Source organism: Simochromis diagramma, unplaced genomic scaffold (assembly GCF_900408965.1).
Source record: "Simochromis diagramma unplaced genomic scaffold, fSimDia1.1 OVJJ01000463.1, whole genome shotgun sequence".
NCBI classification, from domain to species: Eukaryota; Metazoa; Chordata; class Actinopteri; order Cichliformes; family Cichlidae; genus Simochromis; species Simochromis diagramma.
The window spans coordinates 1,411,989-1,436,673 of NW_024386941.1; the positions used below are offsets into that span (position 1 = coordinate 1,411,989).

The window sequence follows — 24,685 nt, forward strand, 5'->3', positions numbered from 1 at the left end:
AGCTTCTCGACAGCAACTTGAGGGGCTGACGGGAGTCCTTGAGTTGAGCCTATCATGCTCACTCGTTCCTCTAATATCAAGTCAAGTCTACTCTTACACCTACTTTTTTTGCACCCAGTTGCCTTCTGTGTTGCTGTCACACAATCTCTCCCTTTTACATTCCTGTCTTTTGTTCTCCCCTCCATCTCAGCGTGTCTCTCTCTACTGCTTTAGGAATTTTTTTCCTTTGAATTTTGATTCCTCCCCAGTGTCTCTCCACCCACCTTTTCTAAAAACTCTCTTTTCCCCTTTCCTCTGTGCATCTCACTGATGCTCTTCTCTGCTTTTCCCTTGATGTTTTTTTCCATTTGTCTCTTGATTCGTCTCACACTATCTAGCGTTGGTTTTGAACTCACTAGGTCTCTCTTTTTCTCGGTCTTTCTCGGTTTCACATACGCATACAGACACTCTCTTCTCACAAGTTGCCTGCAGATCACAGTTGGCGTGTCTCTCAGTAAGCTGCAGAGTTACCAAGCTTCTTGATTCATACCAGCTATCTGGGTGACCCATTTCTGCACAAGCTCACAGTGCTGTGTTTTTATTGCTTTAATTCAACAGTACATCTACAAGTAAACTACCTCAGTGTGGTTTTCTTTCTGATTATCTGAATTTGGGTTTGGCACATTCAGTGGTGTACGGGGAGGGTGGGGGTGGGGTAAAGTCATAAAGCATATTCATTCAGCTTAGTTTGGGTCCTGATCATCCATGAACCCGCTGCATTGACTCTGTGCTCAACTAATGCTGTGCCCTACAGTTTGGGAACCACTAGTACAAGATAAAAAAGGATAGAACCCTTTTTGCTATTTTATAGCTTGATTATAAATGATTAACTGTATTTTTTTATCTGTACATATCTCAGAAAAAACATATATAAATTAAGCCCATGATACAGTACATGCAGTAAATACCAGAATAAGGAGCAGCAAAAAGTAATCATGAAGATCAAGATCAAATATTACATGTTATTTAACCATCACATAATGCTAATAGACTTCACTTAAAAAAACATATTAAAATTATGTAGTCTTCATTTTGTTTTAAAAAAAAAAGACATTTGGAAGTTTGCTAGCTTAAATGAATAGTCGCTAACTTTTTTGGTATTTAATTTTAATGAAGAGAGACACTCCAAGACCACGAGAGACCAAAAATCCAGAAAAAAACATGTCATTGAGTGAAATAAGTGTTGTTACATCCCAGCCAGAATTCTGACTCCCACAGATTGCCCACGTGGCACAGAGATTTCAATCAATCACTCAATCAGTTATTGATACTCCTGATGCCAGCTTGTTACATGGATAAAACACACCTGTGAGAATCAGATTCTTACATTCCAACCTCTTCACCAACATAGTCAAGACCAAAGAGCTATCACAGGACATCAGGGACTAGATCAACCTGCAAAGGCTGAAATGGGCTGCAAGACCATCAGCAAGAGCTTTGTGAGAAAGTGACAACTGTTTCTGCAGTTATGTAGAAATGGAAAAATATAAAACGACCAGAAAGGTGATCATGAGCAGATGTGACATCTTGCATCAGCTGATCTCAAGAAGTCACATGATAGGGTGAGGCAAGGTCTCACAATGTTTTTACGGGAAACCTTTGCCGACAATGACCCACACCCTTTTCCCACCTCGGCTCATGTGATGAGACACGTGAATAATGGGTGAACTTCTACTTGGACTTAAACACCTGCTCTCCGCCATTTGGTCTTATAACTGAAGATGGTTCTGGGATGAGAGGGTGAAACGTATTCAAGAAACTTAAAGAAGTACAGTCGGTTTTCTTTCCAAGTTCCTTAGGATGTAATTAGGCAGCGCCTGCAAAACACCATCCAAAATGTGTCGATAAAATGTAGTCAGCTTTCATTTTTTATATTTAAATTTACTGACTTTATGCGTAAAATTAGAAGACATTTTTTTTTGCAGTTGTGTTACAATAAAAATCATAATAACACAGGCTACTATAATTATATTGCTGGTTTCTCATTTCACCTGCTCAGTAGTGGAAGATCTTATTTTAAACCGAGAACTAGAGAAAATAACAGGAACGCCACGTGAGAGAATTTAGTATAGAAGCAGAACTGGGTTACTGTCTATTCGGGCTTTGTGATTTTAACATGTGTGAAACAGATGTGTAAAAGAAAGAGAAAAAACTGTTCAGACTCCTGTGGTGAAATTATCAATAAAAACTGTGCCACGTTTTGTGACCCGCTGTAAAATCCAGTATTTAATGTTGGATAATTGCAGCTAATTGGGTGCCAGTAAGCAGACACCCCACCCACCACCACCCTGACCTGCTGTAAGTGAAACGTTGCCGGATTGATTCCTGCGTTCCTGATGAGGGCTGTACACACTGTAGGGAGAATTAGAGGAAATAACAGAGCACAACAAACAAGAAGCGCTTAGAGAATAACAAGAAAGCGTCGTTTTTCTTTGCTTCTGCTGCCGCTGCTGCGTTTCCGGACTACCTTCACCGGGGAGAGGATGCTGCATCCCCGGAATCGCTGCCCTCCGCTCATTATCCGCACAGTCTCCTCAGTTACGTTTCACTGTGATTAACGAGTGTCGGGAGTAAAAGACGACGTGCGAACAAGACAAGGAGCAGAAATTTGGAGTGAACATTAAGAAGGTTTTCATTGAGCATCCGCGAGAGAATTTTTTTGCGCGCTGCCCGCTTCAGTCGCATCACTGCCGACTTGTGTTAGACGCAAAGGAGAGGGTAAAAAAAAAGACACACTTGATATTCTCCTCTCTGTTAAATTATTTAGGAGTATCTGTTCCTCAAGCCCAACATATGCTCGTATCTTTGTCTTACATGATTGTAAAGCAAGGCTCGAAGTGGCGGTGACACGGATGAAAGCCGATGGCCAGGCGCCCCGAATTTCATCAGAAGGGGGATGCAACCTAGAATAACCCCAGTGTCAAATGGTAAGAGCGCAGCTTATGTCGAGAATCCGTGCACTTGCTCAGAAGTGGAGAAAAAAAACTGTGAGTTTCTGCAGCTCTCGTAAGGTCTGTTGATGTGAATTATCTCTGCAGCTTTCCACGCAACGCAAGGCAAAGAAGACCTGAATCTCGACACGTTACGGGGCGAGTGTATACTGCTGCGGCTGCGGACTGAGACAGCTACACACACCGCGGTTGAGAGCATTGCTTTCTGTCACACTTCTCTGAAGTCAGGGTGAAGGGCGCATGCATAGTTGGCGCATTGTAACTATAACGCGCCTCAGGTTTCTCCTGAGACTGTCCCTCCTCCTGACCTCTTACGCACTGGAAGCCCGGACACTGGTGACTTTTTAATGGCTTTTGTGTTCAGAAGATGGAGGGTCTTACTGGTGCTGAACGTGCTCGCGGTTGCCGGGTTCATTACTTTCTGGGCCAAGTGCAACAACGCACGCAGCATCCAGACCACCGGTCCAGAGGCCGCGGGTGATGGGAAGAGAGCCCGGGGCAACGGGACGGCACAGGGGCCCAGCGTCAGCCATGAGGTGCTGCTGAAAAGGCTCAGCTCTCTGGAGGACGTGGTGTACAGGCAGCTAAACGGTAAAGAGCACGTTAACATTTAAAGTGAAAGAACGTGTCAACTTGATTTCCCTCAAGGAATCTGAAAAAGTTAAAAGTCAGTGTTGTCTGACTTTTTTTTTACTCCCTCTGGAGCCCTGACATGACATGTTAGAAACTAATGAATAAGCCTCCCTGCATTGTCCCTAATATTGTCTAACAGTCAGCTGCTGGATCTGGCACTCCTCTCACATTATTTCAGTAATTATGGGTCATGCATGATGAGAGTGTGCTCTCTGTTAGAAAGTCTACATCTACTGAACCACTGAAGAAAGAGTCAGCAACTACCAAGCATATTTAATACTCCAGCCGTAGAGCAGCAGAGATCACCAATGGTAATTAAGTTTCCAATAAAACATTTAATTTTAAATACAAGTGTGTCGGGTTTGGGTTTAAATGGATACATGGGGCTGTTTACAATAGGATGCAGTGAATTGATTTTCCCTGCAACAGTAGTAAGGTTATCCAGAATTGTACTTTAATTAATCCCTGAAAAGACAATGTTTTTATTGCACTCCGGGAGGTTAGAGTTTAATGTTAACTTCCGAGAAGGAGCTTTCAGGGTTCTGGTGTCTTCAGGATGCCGGATGTTTGCCAACACAGAGGTTCAAACACTGTGAAGGATGGTGTGGTATGTGTTTGTTCTCCGTCCCCCTTACAGAAAGAGCGAAAGCTTTAAATCCTTCACTTGTGTAGTTTAGCCTATGTTTAGAGTTTAATTTTCTTCCCCATCATTAAATGAAGGCTTACTGACCTCAGAATGGATAGGAGGGTTTGGATTGGGAATATTTCACACATCCTATTTGTAAATTGTGTCCATAGATTGAAGATATTCTCTGTGACTCTGTGCCAACTCTGGTTCTAATGAACTCGGCCCAGAAGTTCACCTGTTTTGACAGCCACTGACAAAATACTGTATATTCATGTGAGTTTGGAGCTGTGATGGTAAGGCAGGCTATCAGCTGTGGGCAGTATAATGCATTACTGAGAGGAGAGTGACTCAGGCACACTAAAGGATCCTGACATGTAATCTTCTCTTGTTTGCCTTGCTCAGGTCTGTCCAAATCTCTGGGCCTGATTGAGGGCTTTGGGGGTCGGGGTAAAGGCGGCCTCCCCGCCACGCTGTCACCGGCTGAGGAGAGTGACGCTAAATACCTTAGGGAGAAGTACGGCTATAATGCCTACCTCAGTGACAGAATTTCTCTGGACCGCACAATACCAGACCATCGGCCTAGCAAGTGAGTACAAGTCAAGTGAGGAAACTTTAAATTGCGCTTCAGATGGTTGAGTCATCCAAATTTTACATTTTTTCTTTGCTTCTGAGATAGCCTCCTCGAGCCTAACACAGTGGACACGGTTGACGTTTCACTTGGGGTCGTTTCAGCATTAAAAAGAAAATACATGAGCAGCATAATTTTTCCATAATCAGTGTCTCAGTTGCTTTGGATAATGTAGAACTCCCTGAAAACAGTCCTAATTTTTATTTTGCTCCAGTAAAAACTGATGTACGTGTGGATGTATGAATAAATTCAGTCTCAGATAACACACCTTTTAATGTTAATGCAGTGTTATTTATTTTCTAAATATAGCCCACACGCACACGTCAGTAATACTCAGCTAATGAGTCTTAAAACTTATTGCCTGCATTATCCAAATGTTGTGCTTGCATACTGAAGATGTTGACTTTTTTGCGACCATATGTAAGATTTGTTTTTCATTTCTCCCCAGAAAATATTCAGTTTCACCAGAGTTTCTCTACTCTCGCAGATCTTGTCTTAACTTCCACTGTGCCCCTCAACTCCCTTTTCATTATGTTATTTCATCTGGTGAAATTGCAAGCTGGAAGCACTTTGATATTTTTATAGCACCACCCTGCTTTGTAGGCATTAGATAGGTTCATTTTCTGATCCTTAGTCATCTGTTAAGAGGAGCCCAGAGCTGTTGAGTGTCACCACAAGGTTCGACGACTCATAGATTTTATCAACTCTGGAAATGCCATCAGCTGCGAACTTCAGATGAGAATTTTTGACCTGCCTCCAGCCTTACGACTTAATGAGTTCTCACTATTTTATAGCCCAGCCCAAATGTTTGCACATGCTCCAGTCCTATTTCTAAGATCCTAAAATAAAAAGTGACGTATATTTAACAACTGAATAAATGATTGCTCATTGGTTTTGTTTGTTTGTTTGATAGCAGTATAGCTCAAAAAGTGAAGCATGAATGTGCATTAAAATTTAATTTAAGGGGCTGGCTTAACGTAGAAAGGATTGACTTCTAGAGTCGGCCTGGTTCTGGATTCTTTACCATTGTGAGGTAGCTCAAAATTTAATTTTTTTTTATGTTTTAAAAAAAAAAAAAAAACTAAAACTATCAAATATCAATAATAAAAATGAGAGACTTTATCTTGATGTTTTTAAGGCAATAACCCAAACAAATCTGAGTCTAGATATTTGTTTGAATCCAAGGATCCAATTTGTTCATCATGGAAAGGTGTGCATCAGAGATATGCTGTGTCAAACTGCTCTTTGTTGAATAAGTGAATTGATAAATGTGTGATTTTCCCAGGAGTGCCCACACTTTTGCATAGAGCACTGAGGTTGGCCTTGCATTAGCTGATTGGTATCAGCTGTTTCATTCATGCTTCACAGTAACTGAGTAATTCACATCTGTGTGGCAATCAGCGGACTAGTCATGTCTAATCATATCCATGCATGTGTAGAGCACAGCCATTATAAGGGGGCACAGTGGTGTAACGCAGCTCTCCCAGGCAGCCTCATCTGTGCTCGATATGCTATAGTTTTGCATTTTTAGTTTATCATATCAGTGAAACTGATATGAAAATCCCAACCCTATAGTATTAGGTAGTAACAGTATATGCACAGAGGTGCAGAGGTTTGGGTCGAGTATGTGCTTTGGTGGCTCTCTTATTGTACCAGCTGCTTTTCACAGCATACATGAATCCTTTGGCTCATTTTTCCATATATTTCACGTCCCCCCCTTTTAGTTTTTATTACTCTCCCCCAGCCTCTTATGCTCATATCTGATGAAGTTGCACTATAAGTCTTGGTTTGACATCGGTCAGCAGGCGTTCGCGCACACATTCACAGTGTGCTGTGTGTGCATGTGCATGTGTAAGTCAGTGCTTGGGTACAAAATGCTTACCTCACGTTTGCACATGGTTTTATTTATGTAATGACTGCACGTTTCTATGTGTATGGTCTTCATGTCTTATCGTCATATACAAACAGCCGTGTGTATTACGTCTTCAGTCATTCTTAGTTAAGGGTTTGTAGCTTCCAGCTAGCTGATAGTGAAGCAAGTCACAGACCCTTTTTTTGAAAATCACTGATGACAAGAAAGACTGGATCCTTGGTCTAGATGAAATTCCAGTGCCCTCATTTTTCTTCTAGAAGGTCTTTTATGTTGCTTCGATCAATGTGGCCAGTGAAGCACGTTGGGGTGCGGCATTTTCAGACATAGACAGCATGTAAGCTGGGGTCAGAGGAGTCTACTCTGTTTGACTGAAGGAGATTGTGGAGAAGTATGAGAGGAGCAAGAGAAACAGAAATAGGAAAAAATAAAAACAGCATTTTAAATGATCTTCTGTCAACCTGCTCAGCTTTTCTAGGGTTATTAAACTTGCTTCTCTTTTCAGCAATGTGGTACATGTGTAGAAATAAAAGTGGACCCGTACTGCACATCAATACCGATCATAGATGTGACAGCATTAGTTTGTAGTGATGTTAAGTCTGATAAGTGCCATTAGGATGGCCATCAGCTGATGAGCTGACTCCTACAGCCATAATCACAGTCATACTCAGATTAATCAATGAAGCTGTACTTGTAAAGTGACAAGTTCACACTCCCACTTTTGCAATCATTCATGCTGTTCCCTTCTATCTCCTACACACTGCTGGAACTGGTTACGCTGATTGCACCGTCCCTGCCTCCTCCTGTTCTCAATTTGTATTAACATAATTGCTGTAGTATCTCCTACCTGCAGTGTATGTACATGCAGTATATCCCCTACATGATTGTAATATAGGGGTTTAAAATATGTTCCCGTCAGGCTAATCTGCCTCTTGCTTTTCTTTAGGAAGCTCTTCAAACATACAGCTTTACCTGCACATCCATTAATTAAAAGTTGTTAACAAATTGTCTGAAGAAGTAGTTTTTGGACATTTTATATTTCCACTAGACTGTGATCATGTTTGTAGTTTTTTTTTTAAGCCTTATTCATGTGAACCTAAGGGATCTTCTGGAATCCTCTCTGTCACATATACGGCACAGTGCAAAAAATATTCAGATATGCCTCATTTTTAAAAACATTTTGCTTTCAAGGAGCCAGATTTTCTTTTCGTTTAGTTTAATCTTTAAGAATCTAAAAGATAACAAAATTTGATAGGTAAAAATAACATTTTGAACCAACTAGGTGGTTCCCAAAAATCTGGCGTGCTGTGAGTCCTTAAAAAAATTGAGGAAACTGGAAAAGTAGCAGGACTAAATAACTCTGTACAGCAGATGAACTGTATCTGAAAATCATGTCCTTAAGATGTAGAAAAAGATAAAGAAAAGCAAAGACCTGAAGTACCTGAGAGATGCACTGGCCCTTTAATGGCTCCATCTGCTGTTTGCTGAAGCCTCATCAGAAATGGTCTCAGTGGGAGGCTGTCAGGAAGCCATTTTTAGCGAAGAGAAACAGGGAGAAAAGGCTGAGGTATGGTAAATTACACGAGAACTGGACTATATCAGTGGCAACAGGTCTTACAGCATTATGAATTCATATTTGACATTTTTGGTTCAAATAATTGTTGATATGACTCCAACAGAGGGTGTCTACATCCGTCTGTAAAACACGATGAAGGCTCTGCCATGGTTTCAGCCAGTGGTGTTGGGAATCTTGAGAAAGCTGATGGAAATATGAACCAGATATTAAGATTTTCATTAATCATGCAGTCCCAGCTGAAAAGCATCTAGTTGGAAAAGGCATATTTTTATTAATTACGACAATGATCCCAAACACACGGTGAATGCAGTAAACGTATACCTAGATCAGTCATGGATTGGCCTCCCCAGAGCCCAGACCTCAACATTTATTAAAGCAGTGTGTTCAGGAAAGAGAGAGTCCAGGCTATGTTCGATAGTAAAGGTGGCCATACCAAATATTGACTTTCAAGTACATTTTTGCCTTATGTACTGTATTTCCATTTATGTTTGCACGTTTCAGTGAATTGCTCTGCCTATTTCCCATTTTCCCAGCAGAATATAAAGAAATGAGGATGCCTCAAGACTTTTGCAATATTGTATCAGAAGGAGAAAAAAGGTGACAAATGTCCCAGTTCTTCGTGGTTAATCTTGTTAATGTTGCCTTCCGTTTTCTAATGGTTTCCTGCCAAAAACCCTAAAAAAGTGTTCTCCAACCTCGTGAATTGAAAACACTGGATTTGTTATAGAATAACTTCTAATTAGCTATTATTTCACAGAGGAAATAAGATAATCGATAAAAGAAAAAAAGACGTGAAAAGGAGACAATAAAAGAAGCCCCTTCCTTTCCCACATGTGCTAAACTTAGAGCCAAAGCCTCACCCTGCCACTTTCCGCTTCATTAGAGCTGTTTAAACAAAACAAGTTTAAAATAGGGTTTCTATCTGAAACAGCACATGCAGTTAAAAGGCCAATGTGGAAAAAAAATCCTTGCGATTATAGTTGAACAGGAAGCGGCACTTGCTCTGCCTTTCAGCCCCATTGAACAAGACGTCAGCAGCTCTATGGAGGTAGTTTGGTCTTTTTTACAAATTCAAAATTAAATATGCGAGCACTCAAAAATTAAGGTTCACTGAGAAATGTCCTCATTTTTTAAAAAGAAAGGCATATTCCTTGTTATTTAATATAACATTCAATTGATCAGAAATGTTAGGAATCATGGTAAATGGGCTCATCAATACAAAATCATGATTGTCTTTTTAATTGTATAACTTTGTAGACTAATTTTCCCAAACCATCACTCTAGTGCTCCACTGACACCTCGTATTACTTAATGCAAGTAGTTTACAGGTGTTGTGTCGTGTCTTTCTACAGATGTAGAAAGGTCAGCTACTCAAGAGACCTCCCCCAAATCTCCCTCATCTTCATCTTCGTCAACGAGGCTCTGTCGGTGATCCTGCGCTCAGTCCACTCAGCTGTCAATCACACACCGGCGCACTTGCTCAAGGAGGTCATCCTGGTGGATGACAACAGCGATGACGGTCAGTATAGATTAAATATTTTCTTCAGCTAATACCAAATAAGAAGAGTGGCTTTTTCGCCCTCTGATTAGAAGATGGTTTATAGTGAGTGAAACACAGAATTTCCATCTAAAACCCACTGAGTCATCAGCAGGATTTCTACTGAAAGCAACAAAATACACATCAAATTGTCATTCAGCATCCCAGAAATAATTATCTTATACAATAAGTATCATGTAACGTAAATATAATTATATAATTAAGTTTTACATTATAAAACTGAAACTAGTGAGTGAAAAAGAGAATATTTGAATACTTTTTCTCATACAGGCATCGGCATATGAAAATAAATATTCTTGTCAATGTTACAAAGAAATGATTTCAATCCGTCAGCATCAAGGATTCCAGTTTTTAGATATATGTGTAGTATTTTCTTTATTTTTACTTTTTTAAATGCTTCTGAGTTTGTGTAAGCAAGTTTTGTAGATTGAAGTTACAACCAGACAAAAGACTTGTTTTACAAATGTCAAAACAATCATTGGAAACTAGGGCAAAGCATTATAGCCCTCTAAAACCAGTATTGTTTGAAGATTATTGCATACACAGTCTCCTATAGAGCTACCCTCTTTGACTTTGGCATGACAAATTTGTGTCCTAATCTGACCCAGCTTCACTGTGATAAAGGAGCTGAAAGCAAGACATAAAAGGACTTTAATAAACTAAATATAGCAACACACCAAACCACATTTTTGTGGGAACAACCATAACTATGCAGACATGTACATTAACTGATCATTTGGGGCAGATCACGAGACACAAACACACTATAAATGTAACACAAAGCATGTGTTCATACTTTTTTCATGTCTGTTACACTTAAACATGCAGATATATTGAAACATTGTTTCTAAAGGATGAAAGGCATCAGACTTCTGATGGGGCTGTGTTTGCATGTCATGGGGACGAGTGTCTCCTTGACAAAAGCTGTGGTCATTGCTTTTGAAAAGAGGCATTTTCTGATGACTGATGGTGTCAAGTGTTTGTGGAGGCAGACAGGCAGATAGAGGCAGAACACACAATTGGATGTCACAGGAGAGATGTCTCTGTCATATTTACCGGGCAGGGTGAGAAGATGAAGAGACGGCAAGGGATGAGAGGAGGGCGAGGAGATAAATCGGGAAAAGTGAAAAGGAGAGGGGAGGCACAGCAGAGATAAAGAGGTGTTGGTGGAGAAAAATAAGAGAAGAGGGGATGACGTAGAAGACAGAAAAGGTCAAAGAATGAAGAGAGCTGAAGGGTTTGAAAACAGGCAAAGTGAAAGGAGGGGCAATGAAGAACAGAGAAAAAGGGAGATGAGAAGGAGAGGCTCAGAGAGCAAACCAGGCTATTAGAGAAAGTGGCATCAAGAAAGGGAAAGGATGAGAGACAGGGAGGCTCTAAGATAAATGAGGTCGGACAGAGAGGAGGGGAGAGAGCGCAGGCAATGAATATCTAGAAGAGGGAGAAGAAGCAATCTAACAGAACGGAAAGCAACAGAAAGCAAAGAAAAATAACAAGGAAACAGGAAGAAAGAGATGAGATAGTCGAGGCTTTAGGGGATAAGGCTGCCAATGTCTAATTCATGTACTGTCAACAAATCCATGAAAAGATCAAAGCCAACAACGCCTTAGTCTCACACCCAACACTTTCTAACTTCCCTACCTTTTCAGTTTCACTCCCCAAGCCAATTGGCTTTTAGTGTTGCAAATACATGATTTCATTCTTATACAAAGGGTACATCATTTTCTAAAAGTGCTGTGTGCTGAAGTTTTTACAAAATGTTGCCCAAGCAGGAAATAGAAAATTGGACATGGGTCTTTGGTTCTGAACTAGTTTCATTCGTGATTCATGTTTAGCACATTTTTGGACTTCTTTGTGTATTTTTTGGTGTAATTTATACTCCAAGAATCACCTTGGCAGAGGATTGTTGTCAGTGCTGTTTGTCTGTAGCAAGAATACACAATAACTCCCTGCTGAGATTTTATAAAACCCGGTGGAGTGGTGCATCGCGGATAAAGAAAGAATAGGAAGAAATTTTGCTGTGGATGTGGATCGCTTTATTTAATGGAAGTGGATGTGTGGATGTGGATCGCAAAAACTAGTCTTAGCCATGAATGTGCTGTCTGAGTGTTAATTTCTTTTTGGCATCTGGTAATGCAGCAAGTTATACATTATCAAGAAGCATGTGTGACAGTGCAGCTTACAGATGTATTTTAATCATTCTTATAAAACAATGGGACTTAGTATAAGAAACACGGAGCTACACAGCGGGAGAGTGAAAGGACTGAGACAGCTGAAGCGTTCTCTCACTTGACACTGCTGGTTGGCTGACAGCCAGCTATCCATCGCAAAGAGGAAGACATTGCAGTGGCGCACAGGGCGAGGCGAGCGAACAAATAGTGCTTACCCCTCTTACTGCCTGCAAGACACCCACCGCCATGCTCTTGCCATATATGTTTGTATGTGGAAAAAAAACACGCATGTGAAATGAGTTTGTGATGAAGAGTATGTGTGAAAAAAAAGAAGTACGAGAACAGAGAGAAAGAAATGGAAGACAGAGCACGAGAAATGTGTTTTTCTCTGAAGGAATGTTGCTCTGTGTATCACTGTGTGTGTGTGTGTGTGTGTGTGTGCGTGTGTGCGTGCGTGTGTGTGTGTGATACAGAGGAAGAAGGGCTGTGAGTGTTTTGGTCCGGAGGGAAAAGGCTGATGAGTTGATTGAGAGATCAAAGGTGGCGCGGTCGTTGATGCTCAGGAAGCAGTAGACCCCCGTTGGTGTTGTTTAGAGTGAGTTGGAGCTTAAAACAGCACCGCAGGGAGCTGAGTGAGAACTTTTATGTCATCTCTCTATTTGTATGTGTGCTTCTTTATTTCTTTATTTATAAACTGTGTTGTTGTGGTGATGAATTTGTATGTTTTTTATGTTTGTTTTCAGCTTTTGATAGTGTAGCAGTGACAATAGTTGGCATACATTAGTGGTTATTTAGGATAGGATGAGCTAATAAGCCGTCATTTCTTTGTATTTTGCTAGGAAAATGGGAAATAGATGTAGCAGTTTATTGAAACGTGCAAACATAAGATTCCAGGTGCATCTCTCAGGTTGTGTGTCAGTTTTTTGTTATTTCTTAAGGACACAACTTTCAAATTCTGTTCGTCTGCTGTAGATGTTTTTATTTAAGCTGCCAGTTCTTTTGTCCTCTACTTGTTTAGTTTCTTGACATATGTCGAGTTTTTGGCTAATAGCTCTTTGGTAATCACCTTGCTGGTGTGTTATCTTTGTCATTTTTTGTGCAGGAAACAAATTGTGTATTTGTGACAAGCTGCTGGTAATGTGCCAGTAACAAATTTGTCCCTTGAGTTAGGTGCCTTTATTATGTGTGAATGATTCATAGGAACAAACAAATAAAGGACTGCACTGAAGCCTGAAGAACGTGAAATAAATTACAGAATTAAAAGACAGTTCGGTTCCTTGGAAGCAAAATGTAAAGACAAAATGTTCACACATTGGTCTCTGTAACCAAATAAGAGCTTTAGGATTGTCTGAAAGTATTTGTTTGGGTTTTTCCTCGTAATTATCTGCTCCACTCTATGTTCACCTGTTCCTTATTACCCGGCTGCTCTAAAGTGATTTCTGCCAATCTTTGTCAGCTCATCTGTGAGCTTGTTTCACTCATGCGCTCTGCAACAGTCCCTCATGTTATTCTCTGCTTCACAGGTTTTTTACTCATTTTCCACCCCTTGGGCTTTGTTCTCCCAATATCAGCTTTATTTAAATAAGCTTTCTTTATGGTGGTTTTGCTGATTTTGTGTATTCATTTGGAAAAGCTTACAAACCTAACACAAATAATTGGGGTATAACCCTCAATCTCATTGGGCCTGTTTGAGTGCACATATGTCAACGAACTTAAAAAGGGCTAGTATGTGCAGTTTGCTAAAGAAATGCTTTGATTATATATATACAGTGAGTATATTTTCATAGGTATATTGAATATTTTTTTAGTTCTTTGTCTCTGGACAGCCTAAAATAAAAATAAAAAACACTGCTTAGTGCTTAGTGGGTTGCCCTTTGTGTTCTTATCATGTTGTTTCACACAACCAATACTAAGGCTTGATGTGAGGTTTATAAAGGAGTGCAGACTGCCAGTGAGAGAAGTGAGACAAAAGAGTTGTCATACTGGGAATAGTTGCTTAAGCTCACTCTGCTGTCCTTTCATATTTATCGACATGAATTCCAATTATTATGATTGCATGAAAATAATTATGCAAGCTAGGCATAATGTGTCAGGCTTTGATTGTTGCTGCCAGAGGGGACTCTGGAACAGCATTTTTTCTTTTTTCCTCCTTTCTTCAGTAAAGAGGGCTGCAATGGATCTGATGTTAGAGAAGCTAAGAAAAAAAATACAAGCACTTTCTTTAGCATGTAGAGATTCTTCTTAAACTCGCCAACTTAGCTGCAATGGTGATATATTCTTTTCAGGCTTTATTAGTCCTGACATCAGATCAAATACTGGAAAACTCCAGCTGGCAGACTGTTCAAGGATACATGTGCAGATTATAAGCTAAACTGCAGATTCAAAGATCAACTAAAGATCAGTCTTTATAAGCATTTCTGACTTGTTTTGTTTGATGTGTTATCTTCATTTTCTGAACTGTAGAGCAACTGAAAGGTCCACTGGAGGAGTATGTGAACAAACGCTATCCCGGCCTGGTGAAGATTGTAAGGAACCAAAAGAGAGAGGGATTGATCAGGGCCAGGATCGAGGGTTGGAAGGTAGCCACTGCTGAGGTGACAGGATTTTTTGATGCCCATGTGGAGTTCACCCCATCATGGTGAGTGGGTCCTATCATCTAGCGGGAAGCACAATCAGGAGTGAATTTTTGGTATTTGGAAAAAGGCTTATTTTAGTGTAAATTAAAGTGAAACAAAGCATTCAAAAACAAAAATGACATCTACTCAAAATTAAATCTGGAAAAAAACATATCTTTGCCAAATGTATGAACATTGGAATAACTTATTCATGATAACAACAATGACAATAATAGAGCTTTGGGTATCAGTGTTAAAAGAGTGCTACAAAGTGCAAAGAAACCATGGAAAGAGAAGACAAAGGATAGCTGAAGCTGCATAAAAGGAAGAGCCAAGCTATTTCACGCCTGAGAAGTTTTAAAATGAGACACTTGAGGCTGTGGGATCAGGTTGAACGGATTTTATTTAAAAAAAACATCACAAGCACACATAAAACACACACCAAAACAGGACCCCTCTTGGAGAACTTGTCGTAAAAAGTAAATTTTTAGTAACCATAAAAAATTTAGGTTTTGTACTGATTCAAAAAAGCTGAGCGCTTGGTGGTGAACTGAATCAAAGGCTAAATACTGTCAAGAAATTAGCATGCAATGAGGGACCTTATTAACCCCGCTAAGACAACTGCCACATCCTGTTGATGTCTTTTTGTGGATCTCATTTTCGAGCTCCGTGCATAACTTAAGGTATACCGTGCAGTTCTCTCACTGCACCCTGCAGAGCTCAACTCGGCTGAATCAAACAGAATTAGTGATAAAACTGGGACGACACAAGGAACTTTCTATTTGACTGAAGTGGATGAAAAAAGTGGTGCTCTTAAAAGATGTTATAAACTTTGTTTCTGCACAAAGTAAAGTCAACTAAATGTGTGAGTGTGTGTGTGTTTGCACTTTTTTCAGGGCAGAACCAGTTCTAGCTAGAATAAAAGAAAACCACAAGAGGATTATCTTGCCGTCAATCGACAACATCAAGCACGATACCTTCGAGGTGGAGCGCTATGAGAACTCTGGCCATGGCTACAACTGGGAACTGTGGTGCATGTACATTAATCCACCCAAAGAGTGGTGGGAGGAGGGAGACATGTCTGCACCAATAAGGTACGCCAGCTTCTCCCATTTAAACGTGAACACAGATCTCACACTTCTGAGACATATTTTTTTCCACTTCTTTAAGATTTTCAATAAAACTGCCACCAAGTCCTTTTTTTTAGTTTTGGGGAAGATTAGGGGAAAACAAGAAAAAAAGCTCCTGATGGGAAACCAGACTTCATTAAAGCAATAAAAAAATTACAGCCTAAATTAGAGAGTGGTGAAAATAGGATTTTAATTATCTGATTATCACCCATATATCTGTGTTAAATTGGATTTCCTTCCATTCTTTAATTAAAAATAAGAATAAATTGCATGAGTATGCACAAAAATGTTTAGATTTACCCTCCACATAATAGGCTGAAATATAAAGTGTGAAACTTTGCATAGTGGAGATTTGGGTTGTAGAAAAGTACTCAAAAATAAACATTAGATAAAGCCACAAAAAACACATTCTGGTGTTTGCAAACGCTCAGTGTCACATGATAGTGTGTTTTCCTGGCTGCAGGACGCCTGCCATGATTGGATGCTCCTTTGTGGCCAATCGGGACTACTTTGGAGAACTCGGTCTACTCGACTCAGGCATGGACGTCTACGGAGGGGAGAACATCGAACTAGGCATCAGGGTTTGTGTGTCACCCAGTTTCCTCTTGTTCCTGCTCCCTCTTTACCCCTGTAGGTTTTAAGTGGAGCAGTGGCCACCGTAGCGTGGCACCACTGATAAATGAGGCCCCATTAAGAGTCCTGGAGGACCAGTCCTGTGTGAGCAGCTCACAGCAGGGCAATGGAGATAAATAGGTCACGTAGAGCAGGAAGGTTGGAGTTTGTTTCTGTACATTTTGAGAGATTGGAGAGTCTTTTGTTTTTCTGCAAGGTTATTAGATTTTTCCTGAAAAAATAACGTCAAACATTTTCACAACCCGAGTGTGTTGGCTTTTATCCAGCAAGCTAAACAATCAAATATTTTTAGAAAGACAAAAACTTGTCTTTGAGTTGACTTGGTCATAACTTGAATCTGAAATGGAAAGTTCTTATATCTTGTCATCAAAAATATCAAGATTCCCTCCAAAATTAAGTCTAGATAAGTAAACGTGTACAGATGCAATAAAACAGCTAAAACAGCCCTGCGACAACAACATTTCTACATTTCACTACAACCCTTACAAGAGGATTGTTTGGATGTGTCCAGGGAGAAGGACCTCATTCAGAGAAACTCTGTCATAACAAGCACTTGAATCAATGACTGTTTGGGTTTTAACAGGATTCTTGGGATAATGAATGTCAAGCGGTAGATATCAGCACCTCTATGGGGCAATTTTGCATGGTTGTTGTCCAACATCTTTTACATGAAATCATAGTACTGCTTATTTATCTTAGAGTGTGGCAGAGAGCAGTAAAATGTTTTTTTTTGGCATACCCTCTGTTGGTTAGCACCCGTGTCCTTGGGTAACAGAAACACATAGGTTATCTTTAAAACCTATGTGCCCATTTTCTGTTTGTAGTGCTGCTTATCTGTGGATGGAACATGTTTCATATTGTTCCCAGTGTGAAGAAAGACTGACGGACCTACTTTTTATCCAGTAGGAATGTTTGTCAGGAGTGAAATAGGTTGCATCTGTGCAATTGTTTGGCGACCTGTCAGTTTGAAGTTTCTGTTACGCTCACATCACTTTGACATGGGTTCAGATAGCTTGGATATCCACGTCTTCATTATGTTCACAGCAGAAGGCTCGTGGGTTGGACACACTCAGCAGATACTTTATTAGATACACCTTGTCAGTATTAGGTTGGACACTCTTTTGCCTTCAGAGCTGTTTTAATTCTTCATGGCATAGATTCAACAAAGTACTGGAAACATTCCTCAAAGATTGATCTTGGCATGATGGCCTCATGCAGTTGATGCAGATTTGTCAGCTGTGCATTCACGATGGGAATCTCCCATTGCACCATATACCAACGGTGATCTATCTGATTGAGATCCCCTGACTGTGGAGGCCATTTGAAACCATTGGACTCATTGTCATATTCAAGAAACTACTTTCCTGTTAGCTCACAAGAGTAGCACCTGATATGGTCCTCTGCTGCTCTAGCCCAAATTCTTCAAGGTTCACGGTTCAAAGTAATGCAAAAGTGGTTTTTAAGAAGAAGTTATCTGTTTTACTGTTGCCTTCTTATCAGCTCAAAGCAGTCTCTGGTCGGGTCTGGTATCAACAAGATATTTTCACCCTGAGAACTGTCTCTCATTGGATATTTCCTCTTTTTTGGACCATCCCTTGGGATAACCCTAGAGATGGTAATACAGAAATATCCTAGTAGATCAGGAGTTTCCAAAATACTCAGACCAGTCCTTCTGTCAACAACAACCATGCCTAACGTGTCTTAAATCTTCTTTCTTTTCCATTTTGATGCTCAGTTCTTCTGTGAGTACCCTGCCGAGATCCACTTTCTCGGTAAATTATTCATTATGAGAGCAGTTAATCTCCTTTTGAAGCTTGTGGATGTGCACAACAATTCTACCTAACAGTGAGAGGTCAATTCAGGGTCCAGTGGTTTGATCTCACTCACAGTCCTGCATGAATGAATTCACAGCACCATGTCCTGTTCTCATCTGTTCTTCAAGGGGTTTTCCTCTGAAGCCTCTGTGTTTGTTTAAGGGCTGTGTTTTTCTGTGGCTGGGATAGTTCCTAATTGGTCAGTTGCTGGCTTTGCACATTTGTTCTCCAAACCTGCAGAGGATACCTCAGTCTTGACCTGCTGATTTTGATGGCTATCATTGTGAATGAAGTAAGGATTACAGCTAGGTCATTCCAAATTTGGATTCCACCACTGATCAACTTAGAGATTATAGCTACATGATGCCCTTATTTGGGCATGTCCATTTTTCCTGAGGTTGTGTAGAAGCTTTCGGAAAAAGGGATGAGTACCACTGGCTGTTTCCAGAGAGGATACTGGGAGGAAGTTATCTTGTTCAGCTTCCTATTTCTTCAATAGCAAATCTGCTAGGTCAAAAAGCTCTTTTTTAAAGTTTTGCATTAAGAGCTGTTTCAGTAGATTTAGATGCGCCATAACATTGTTCTAGCCATTCTGATATCATTTTCAGCTCAGCTGCTGGGTGGTTTGTATGAGGAGATAATTGATTCAACCTTCATGCTCTGAGGTTTATTTTCTAAACCACTTCACAAGCAGGTGAAGCTCTTCTGCTGCAGTTAATTCTTAAACCTTTAGCACCAAAAATGAATGATGTCCAGTAGTTCTCTACTTTATCATTAAACTTTCTTTGACCTCTGTTAATGAGAAGCAACAAAAGGAACGAATCTTGGTCAGGTCAGCAGTGGCAGAAGAAGAAATACTCTTGTACACATTTAAGGCTATTCATCATCTCTCTCCTCCATATCTCTCTGATCTGGTTCAGATCACCTCCCCATCTCGATGTCTTAGATCTTCTTCTTCCCTTTCACTCTCCGTCCCCTCCCCCCGTCTTGCCACCATGGGGAGCAGGGCTTTCAGCTGCTCTGCTCCACGACTCTGGAATTCCCTACCTCCTGATTTAAGAAATATCTCTTCCGTCTCTCTCTTTAAGTCCCAACTCAAAACTCACTTGTTGTCTTATGCTTTTATGATTGTGTAAACTGCTTGCTTTTATGCTTCTTTTTTTATTCTGCCGTGTACAGTGTCCTTGAGTGTTCTGAAAGGCGCTTTCAAATAAAATTTATTATTATTATTATTATTAAGGGTTGCAATAGTAACTTTAATCATTTGACCAAGCTGTTGTTGTGTAGCTCTTGGGGCTATGCTAGCATTCATGTCTTATTGTTCTGGCCCGCTGTCCTACATCAAAGCTGGGAAATAGCATGGTGAACTGTAGAAGATGTTTTGGCCACATTTCAAGCATGAGTTTTGGCCCTGACCGTCTCTTCTTGTTGATCTTTAATGACATGCCTGGAATCATCATGGTGTATTCGCTGACTGGGAGAGTGCTCTGGATGATACGTTGTCACAGCAAACAATATAAGTAAAAAAAACATGCATTTATGTATGTATACTCACAGTTGGAGCTTAAAAGTTAACCCAGTGCTGAAGTGCCGAAAACCTCAGCTCCTCTTGATGCCCCTTAAGGTTGGCTAGAAAAAAATGAATAAAAGCAACAATTAGATATTTTTTATATAACAGAAAACAAGAAGAAAAACTGAGAAGGACTGTTAAATGTACAGATATAGCTTTCATTAGTTCCAGCACAAAGAAAACACGTCCTTCCAGGTGCTCTATGCTCCAGCTGTTAGCTGTAATTGACTTTATAAATCAGGACATCGCGGCGACTGTGCATCTGCCTATTTATATTTCCTGCTGCCCAGCAGCCAGCAGTATATTATTGTGAGCTTTAATTCATACTCCTACTACCCACAGGTGTGGCTGTGTGGAGGCAGTATGGAGGTGCTGCCTTGCTCCAGAGTGGCTCATATTGCACGAATGAAGAAACCTTACCACAGTAACATAGCTTTCCACACACGCCGTAATGCCCTGCGTGTGGCAGAGGTCTGGATGGATGAGTACAAGTCCAATGTCTACCTGGCCTGGAACATCCCCATGGAGGTGAGAACGGCATTTTTCTGCAGCATGATCTCTCCTAGAGAGGATGCTGTCAGTCATGCTTGTCTGTTTGTGACTATCAGATGTCCATGTTCAGAGCCAAACAGTTTTTCTTTTGGTTCCACAATTTATGTAGAGACTTTAGGCATAATAACTTCCTTTGCTCTTGCAGAACCACGGTATTGATTACGGAGACATATCACAGAGGGTTGCACTGAGGAAGAGTCTGCAATGTAAGAGCTTTCACTGGTACCTAGACAACGTTTACCCAGAGATGAGGAGGTACAACGATACGCTGTTCTACGGTGAGGTGAGCCATGAAGGACAAAGACACAGGAAAAAGTAACAGTTTGTAGATGTAAGATCTGATGTACAAATTAAACCACTGAAATTAAATAAATGAGACTTACACAAAGTCCTAAGAAACTTGTATCTCCTCCACAGACCAAAATATAACAAGAAAGCAGGGACTCAGAGAGCATGGACATCCACATCTTCTCAGCTGTTAATAGAAAATAAATGAGATTTAGAACTTTGTCTGATCCACACTGACACATCCTTGTTTTTAGCCTTTATACATTTTTAATCAGTAATTATTTTGGGGAATATTCATATTTTATGAATTATGTCTGACTCTCTTTTTGTGTATTTAAGGTCCGCAATTCTAAAGCAAGCCACCTGTGTATGGATCAGGGTGTGAAGGAGAACCACACAGCCACCCTGCACCCATGCCATGGGTGGGGTCCTCAGGTACAACACTCTTCCTCACCACCATACTAAAGAGTATACTCCATCTTTTTCCAGTTGCTTTGCTTTCTCATGAAAACATACAGTGAGCTTCTCCGGTGATGTGATTTGCAGCTGTGTCTCAATCACAGGCTCAGCTGAAATCCTCCAAGGAGCGAGTTCTGCTGTCAGAATAAAATTGTGTCTTGCACTTTTTGTGTTGAAGCCCTGAGTCAGCCAGTGTCAGCTCTTCATCCCTTCAGCCCTAAGGGCCTCTCTTTTTAGCTCACAGTGGTAAACAGGTGCTTTAGGCAGAAAGTCAAGGCTTCAGTGGTAAAATGCTAAAAGAGCTAAAATTTCAATTCAATTCTGGAAAAATGAGTGCCGCATCACACTTTCTTCACAAGACATGCTTCAGTTGCATTTTTTAAAGTTATCCTTTTCATGGAACAAAAAGTCTTCATTTTTTATTAGACCACCAGTTTTTCACACTTGCACTTCCACGGAGATAAAAGCGACCCCATGGTGTCTTAGCGTGGGTTCTCTCCAGGTAGTCCGGCTTCCTCCCACAGTCCGATGACATGCACGTTAGGTTAAATGGTGACTGGCTTTAGGTGTGTATGCAAAACAGATAAAGCACATAAGTGCATAAAATAAAGTGCGATATGAATATCTGTGAAAAGGTGAATGTAACTTGTAGTGGTCAGAGATACTAGAAAAACATTTTTAATAAATACTCTGTTCTTAAGAAGAAGCAGTGACATCTAGGGACCACAAGTGGGATTTTTTAAGATTTTAAGTCCAAACGCTGTTAAATCACCTGACTTTTGTATGATGTACTGCAAACAGGATGCAGTTACTCTGCAAAAAGACCCAAACTGGGCTGACTGGGTGGTTGATGGAAAGCTTTATCTTTATATCTTTTGCAAGGCATTGCAACCACTATTCATGCTTTTTTAGGAACAGAATGCGATATAAACAATTTCCCAATCAGTCTTTATCGTCAGCACACTCAAAGCCTCAGAGCTTTAGATGCAACCAAAGGAACTGTTTTATCTGCACTGCTAAAGTGGAAGTTACTATTAATCTGAACGAAAAAGCTGAAGTGAAAGACACAAAGGTTAGAAAACAGAGCGGGCAGAATCTGACTCCTGTTTTTTCTTTCTGTTAAGTTGAGAAAACTGCAGAATTTGGTGTATATAAAATGTTAGGGCTATATGTGGGTTAGAACTCTGCTGAAACAACACTGTGATTAGCAGTGATGTACAGGAAAATCTTTGTGTTTAGCACTCAGTGAAGAACAAAGACATGTTTTGCCTCTCAGCAGTATTGAGAACAACACCATCCTCTTGTTCAAAGCAAGCAAAAAAAAACCCAACAGCTTGCATAATCAAGGAAAATTCCTGCTAGTTTACCTTCAACTTGTACATCATCACATACTTATTTCACCGTTAGCTAATACAGAGAACAGTATTCACTCAGCCAGTTCAGTAACTTTCCGTTTACTGTATGTGTGACGTATCTGTTTTCCTCTTAGTTAGGACGCTACACTAAAGAAGGTCAGCTGTTTCTGGGACCCCTAGGCAGCACTGGTGAGGACACTCGTTGTGTGGTGGACGATCAGATCAGCAACTTTCCTCAGCTCCTCAACTGTGAAAAGGTGACCAACGTGAAACAGAAGACATGGCATTTCTCTCAGGTCAGAAGTGTAAAGAAATCTCTTTTTCAATGATATAACTGAGTGTTTATAAGAAAAACTAAAATTTACTGGCATAGAGTTGAGAGGAAAAGTATAGTAGCTTTGCATGAATCTTCATTTCTCTTATACTCAGCATTGCTGCAGCCCCATAGTTCATGCTTTATCTGACAGAACCGCCTTTATATTCCGAATACCTCCGTTGAAGCCACCTTTCTTTGTGTTAAAACCCTCACAAACAGAAGGTTTTAACACCGGGGCCAGTAGGACTTCACAGATAGATCTGTCTGTTTGTGATGACTATATTAGGATATCATCTCTGCTATTACTGAAATCAAAGCAGTCTGGTTAACGGGGATTATTTGCACATAAACTGAGACTTTGGCTATGATTAATATGAACAATAACTGTTGTAAAATTATATTTATGCTAGAAAATAAGGGCTCCTTTTAAGACAACTAAACCCAGACTGCTTAAAGGGTAACAAGCGACTCAATATACCTTTTACTTTGGCATTGATTCTCTTTTTCTTTTAATGTGAAAAACCTTTTGTAAGTCAATTTTCCGTTGGTCTTTTAGTTCTGTTTGGGTAACCTTTAAAAACTAAAGAGTTACAGCCTGTAGCTGTCTTTGCACGGGAAGAGGAGAGCTTGAACAGTGATGCTGCAGACCTTCTGCCACATCGATTCTTTGTCACACAGCAGGACAAGCAGTGAAGAGTCCTGCAGACGTAGAAGTCTTAGGGAAATAGGGAGACCTTACTTATTTTATATAGATGTGAGGTAAAAAGTTAATGCCATTTGTTTAAGAAAGAGGTTGCAACAGTTCACATAAGGCCTGGTCTGGTTACATACTGTTCTGTCACCATCACGCATTGTTCACAGACCATCTGTGAAATCTGTTAAAACCAAAGTATTGTATCTCCTTCTGCCTTGCAGAACGAATCGATCATAAATCGGGCTACTGGACGCTGTCTGGAGGTGGTGCCGGCTAATGTTTACTTCGGCCACCTGCTGGTCCTGCAGCCCTGCTCGGGGCAGAGGTGGACCATCAAGAACACTATGAAGCAGTGATCGCCTGGCCAGTTTCATTGGGACCAATTACAAAGGCTATTTCCAAGAGCTGTCACCTGACGTTACCTTGGCCAGTGGACAATCAATGATGCGGGGGCTCCTTAGCTTTTGAAATAAGACTCAAAAATAGATGGCTTTAAGGAGACGAGTGATGAGGTGGTTTGGAAACAATTGATGTTTTTTTGTTTTTGTTAGTTTTTTTTAAAAAACATGGACATTCAACGTGGTGAAAGTTTAGCATGAGGACCATTTCTCTATATGAATTTTACAAACTTTCAATGTGATGTTGCCATAATTCCTGTGTGCCACTTCTTTACAGTGTTTAAGTTTTAGTAGACATTTAATCGACCAAAAGCGTGTTCTTTCTTATGTGAAGGGGAAAAAAAGTTTCCATCTTCCATCAGTCTTTCTGCAATATTTCATTCTTACTGACGTACTTTGTCTTTTGAGATATTAAAAAAAAAAAACAATAAAATACCTGGAATTAAATTTCAGTTATATGCACTGATCAAACTACATTTGTAGTTTTCAACGTCATGATGGTTTTAGTCTATGGCTGCGGTCCTCAACCTTTTTTGTGCCACGGACCGGCCCTAAATAACTCAAATGTGTTCATAACACACGGGCAAAGACAGAGGGGAACTGAGGTAACGATAAAAACAATAAATATGAACGATAAAACGAAGAAAAAACCCCCGGTAAACCATAAATTGCACACCTGAACCTCAACACTCGCGGCCCGGTACCAAACGACTCACGGACCGGTACCAGTGCATGGCAAGGGGTTGGGGACCTCTGGTCTATGGTACTTAGAAATTAAGGAATGGCTACTCGTGACAGGAGAAAATT

The 24,685-nt window shown here is 40.4% G+C and overlaps 1 protein-coding gene across 4 annotated transcripts; it reads left to right on the top strand.

Moving 5' to 3' along the window:
* Window positions 1–1,948: 1,948 nt before the first annotated feature.
* galnt17 (polypeptide N-acetylgalactosaminyltransferase 17) lies at window positions 1,949–24,038 on the top strand. Of its 4 annotated transcripts, none has more exons than XM_040037782.1 (13): window positions 1,949–2,757; window positions 2,866–2,966; window positions 3,078–3,581; window positions 4,654–4,837; window positions 9,678–9,844; window positions 14,518–14,692; window positions 15,566–15,763; window positions 16,263–16,380; window positions 20,159–20,344; window positions 20,514–20,651; window positions 20,996–21,091; window positions 22,605–22,766; window positions 23,702–24,038. In XM_040037782.1, the coding sequence occupies exons 3-13, from the start codon at window positions 3,338–3,340 to the stop codon at window positions 23,834–23,836; spliced, it is 1,803 nt and encodes a 600-aa protein (XP_039893716.1). In that variant the 5' UTR covers window positions 1,949–2,757; window positions 2,866–2,966; window positions 3,078–3,337; the 3' UTR covers window positions 23,837–24,038. The 4 variants fall into 4 exon arrangements, with proteins under 4 accessions (XP_039893716.1, XP_039893715.1, XP_039893714.1 ...); XM_040037781.1 differs by having other exon boundaries at window positions 2,870–2,966; XM_040037780.1 differs by having other exon boundaries at window positions 1,949–2,966.
* The last annotated feature ends 647 nt before the right edge of the window (window positions 24,039–24,685 follow it).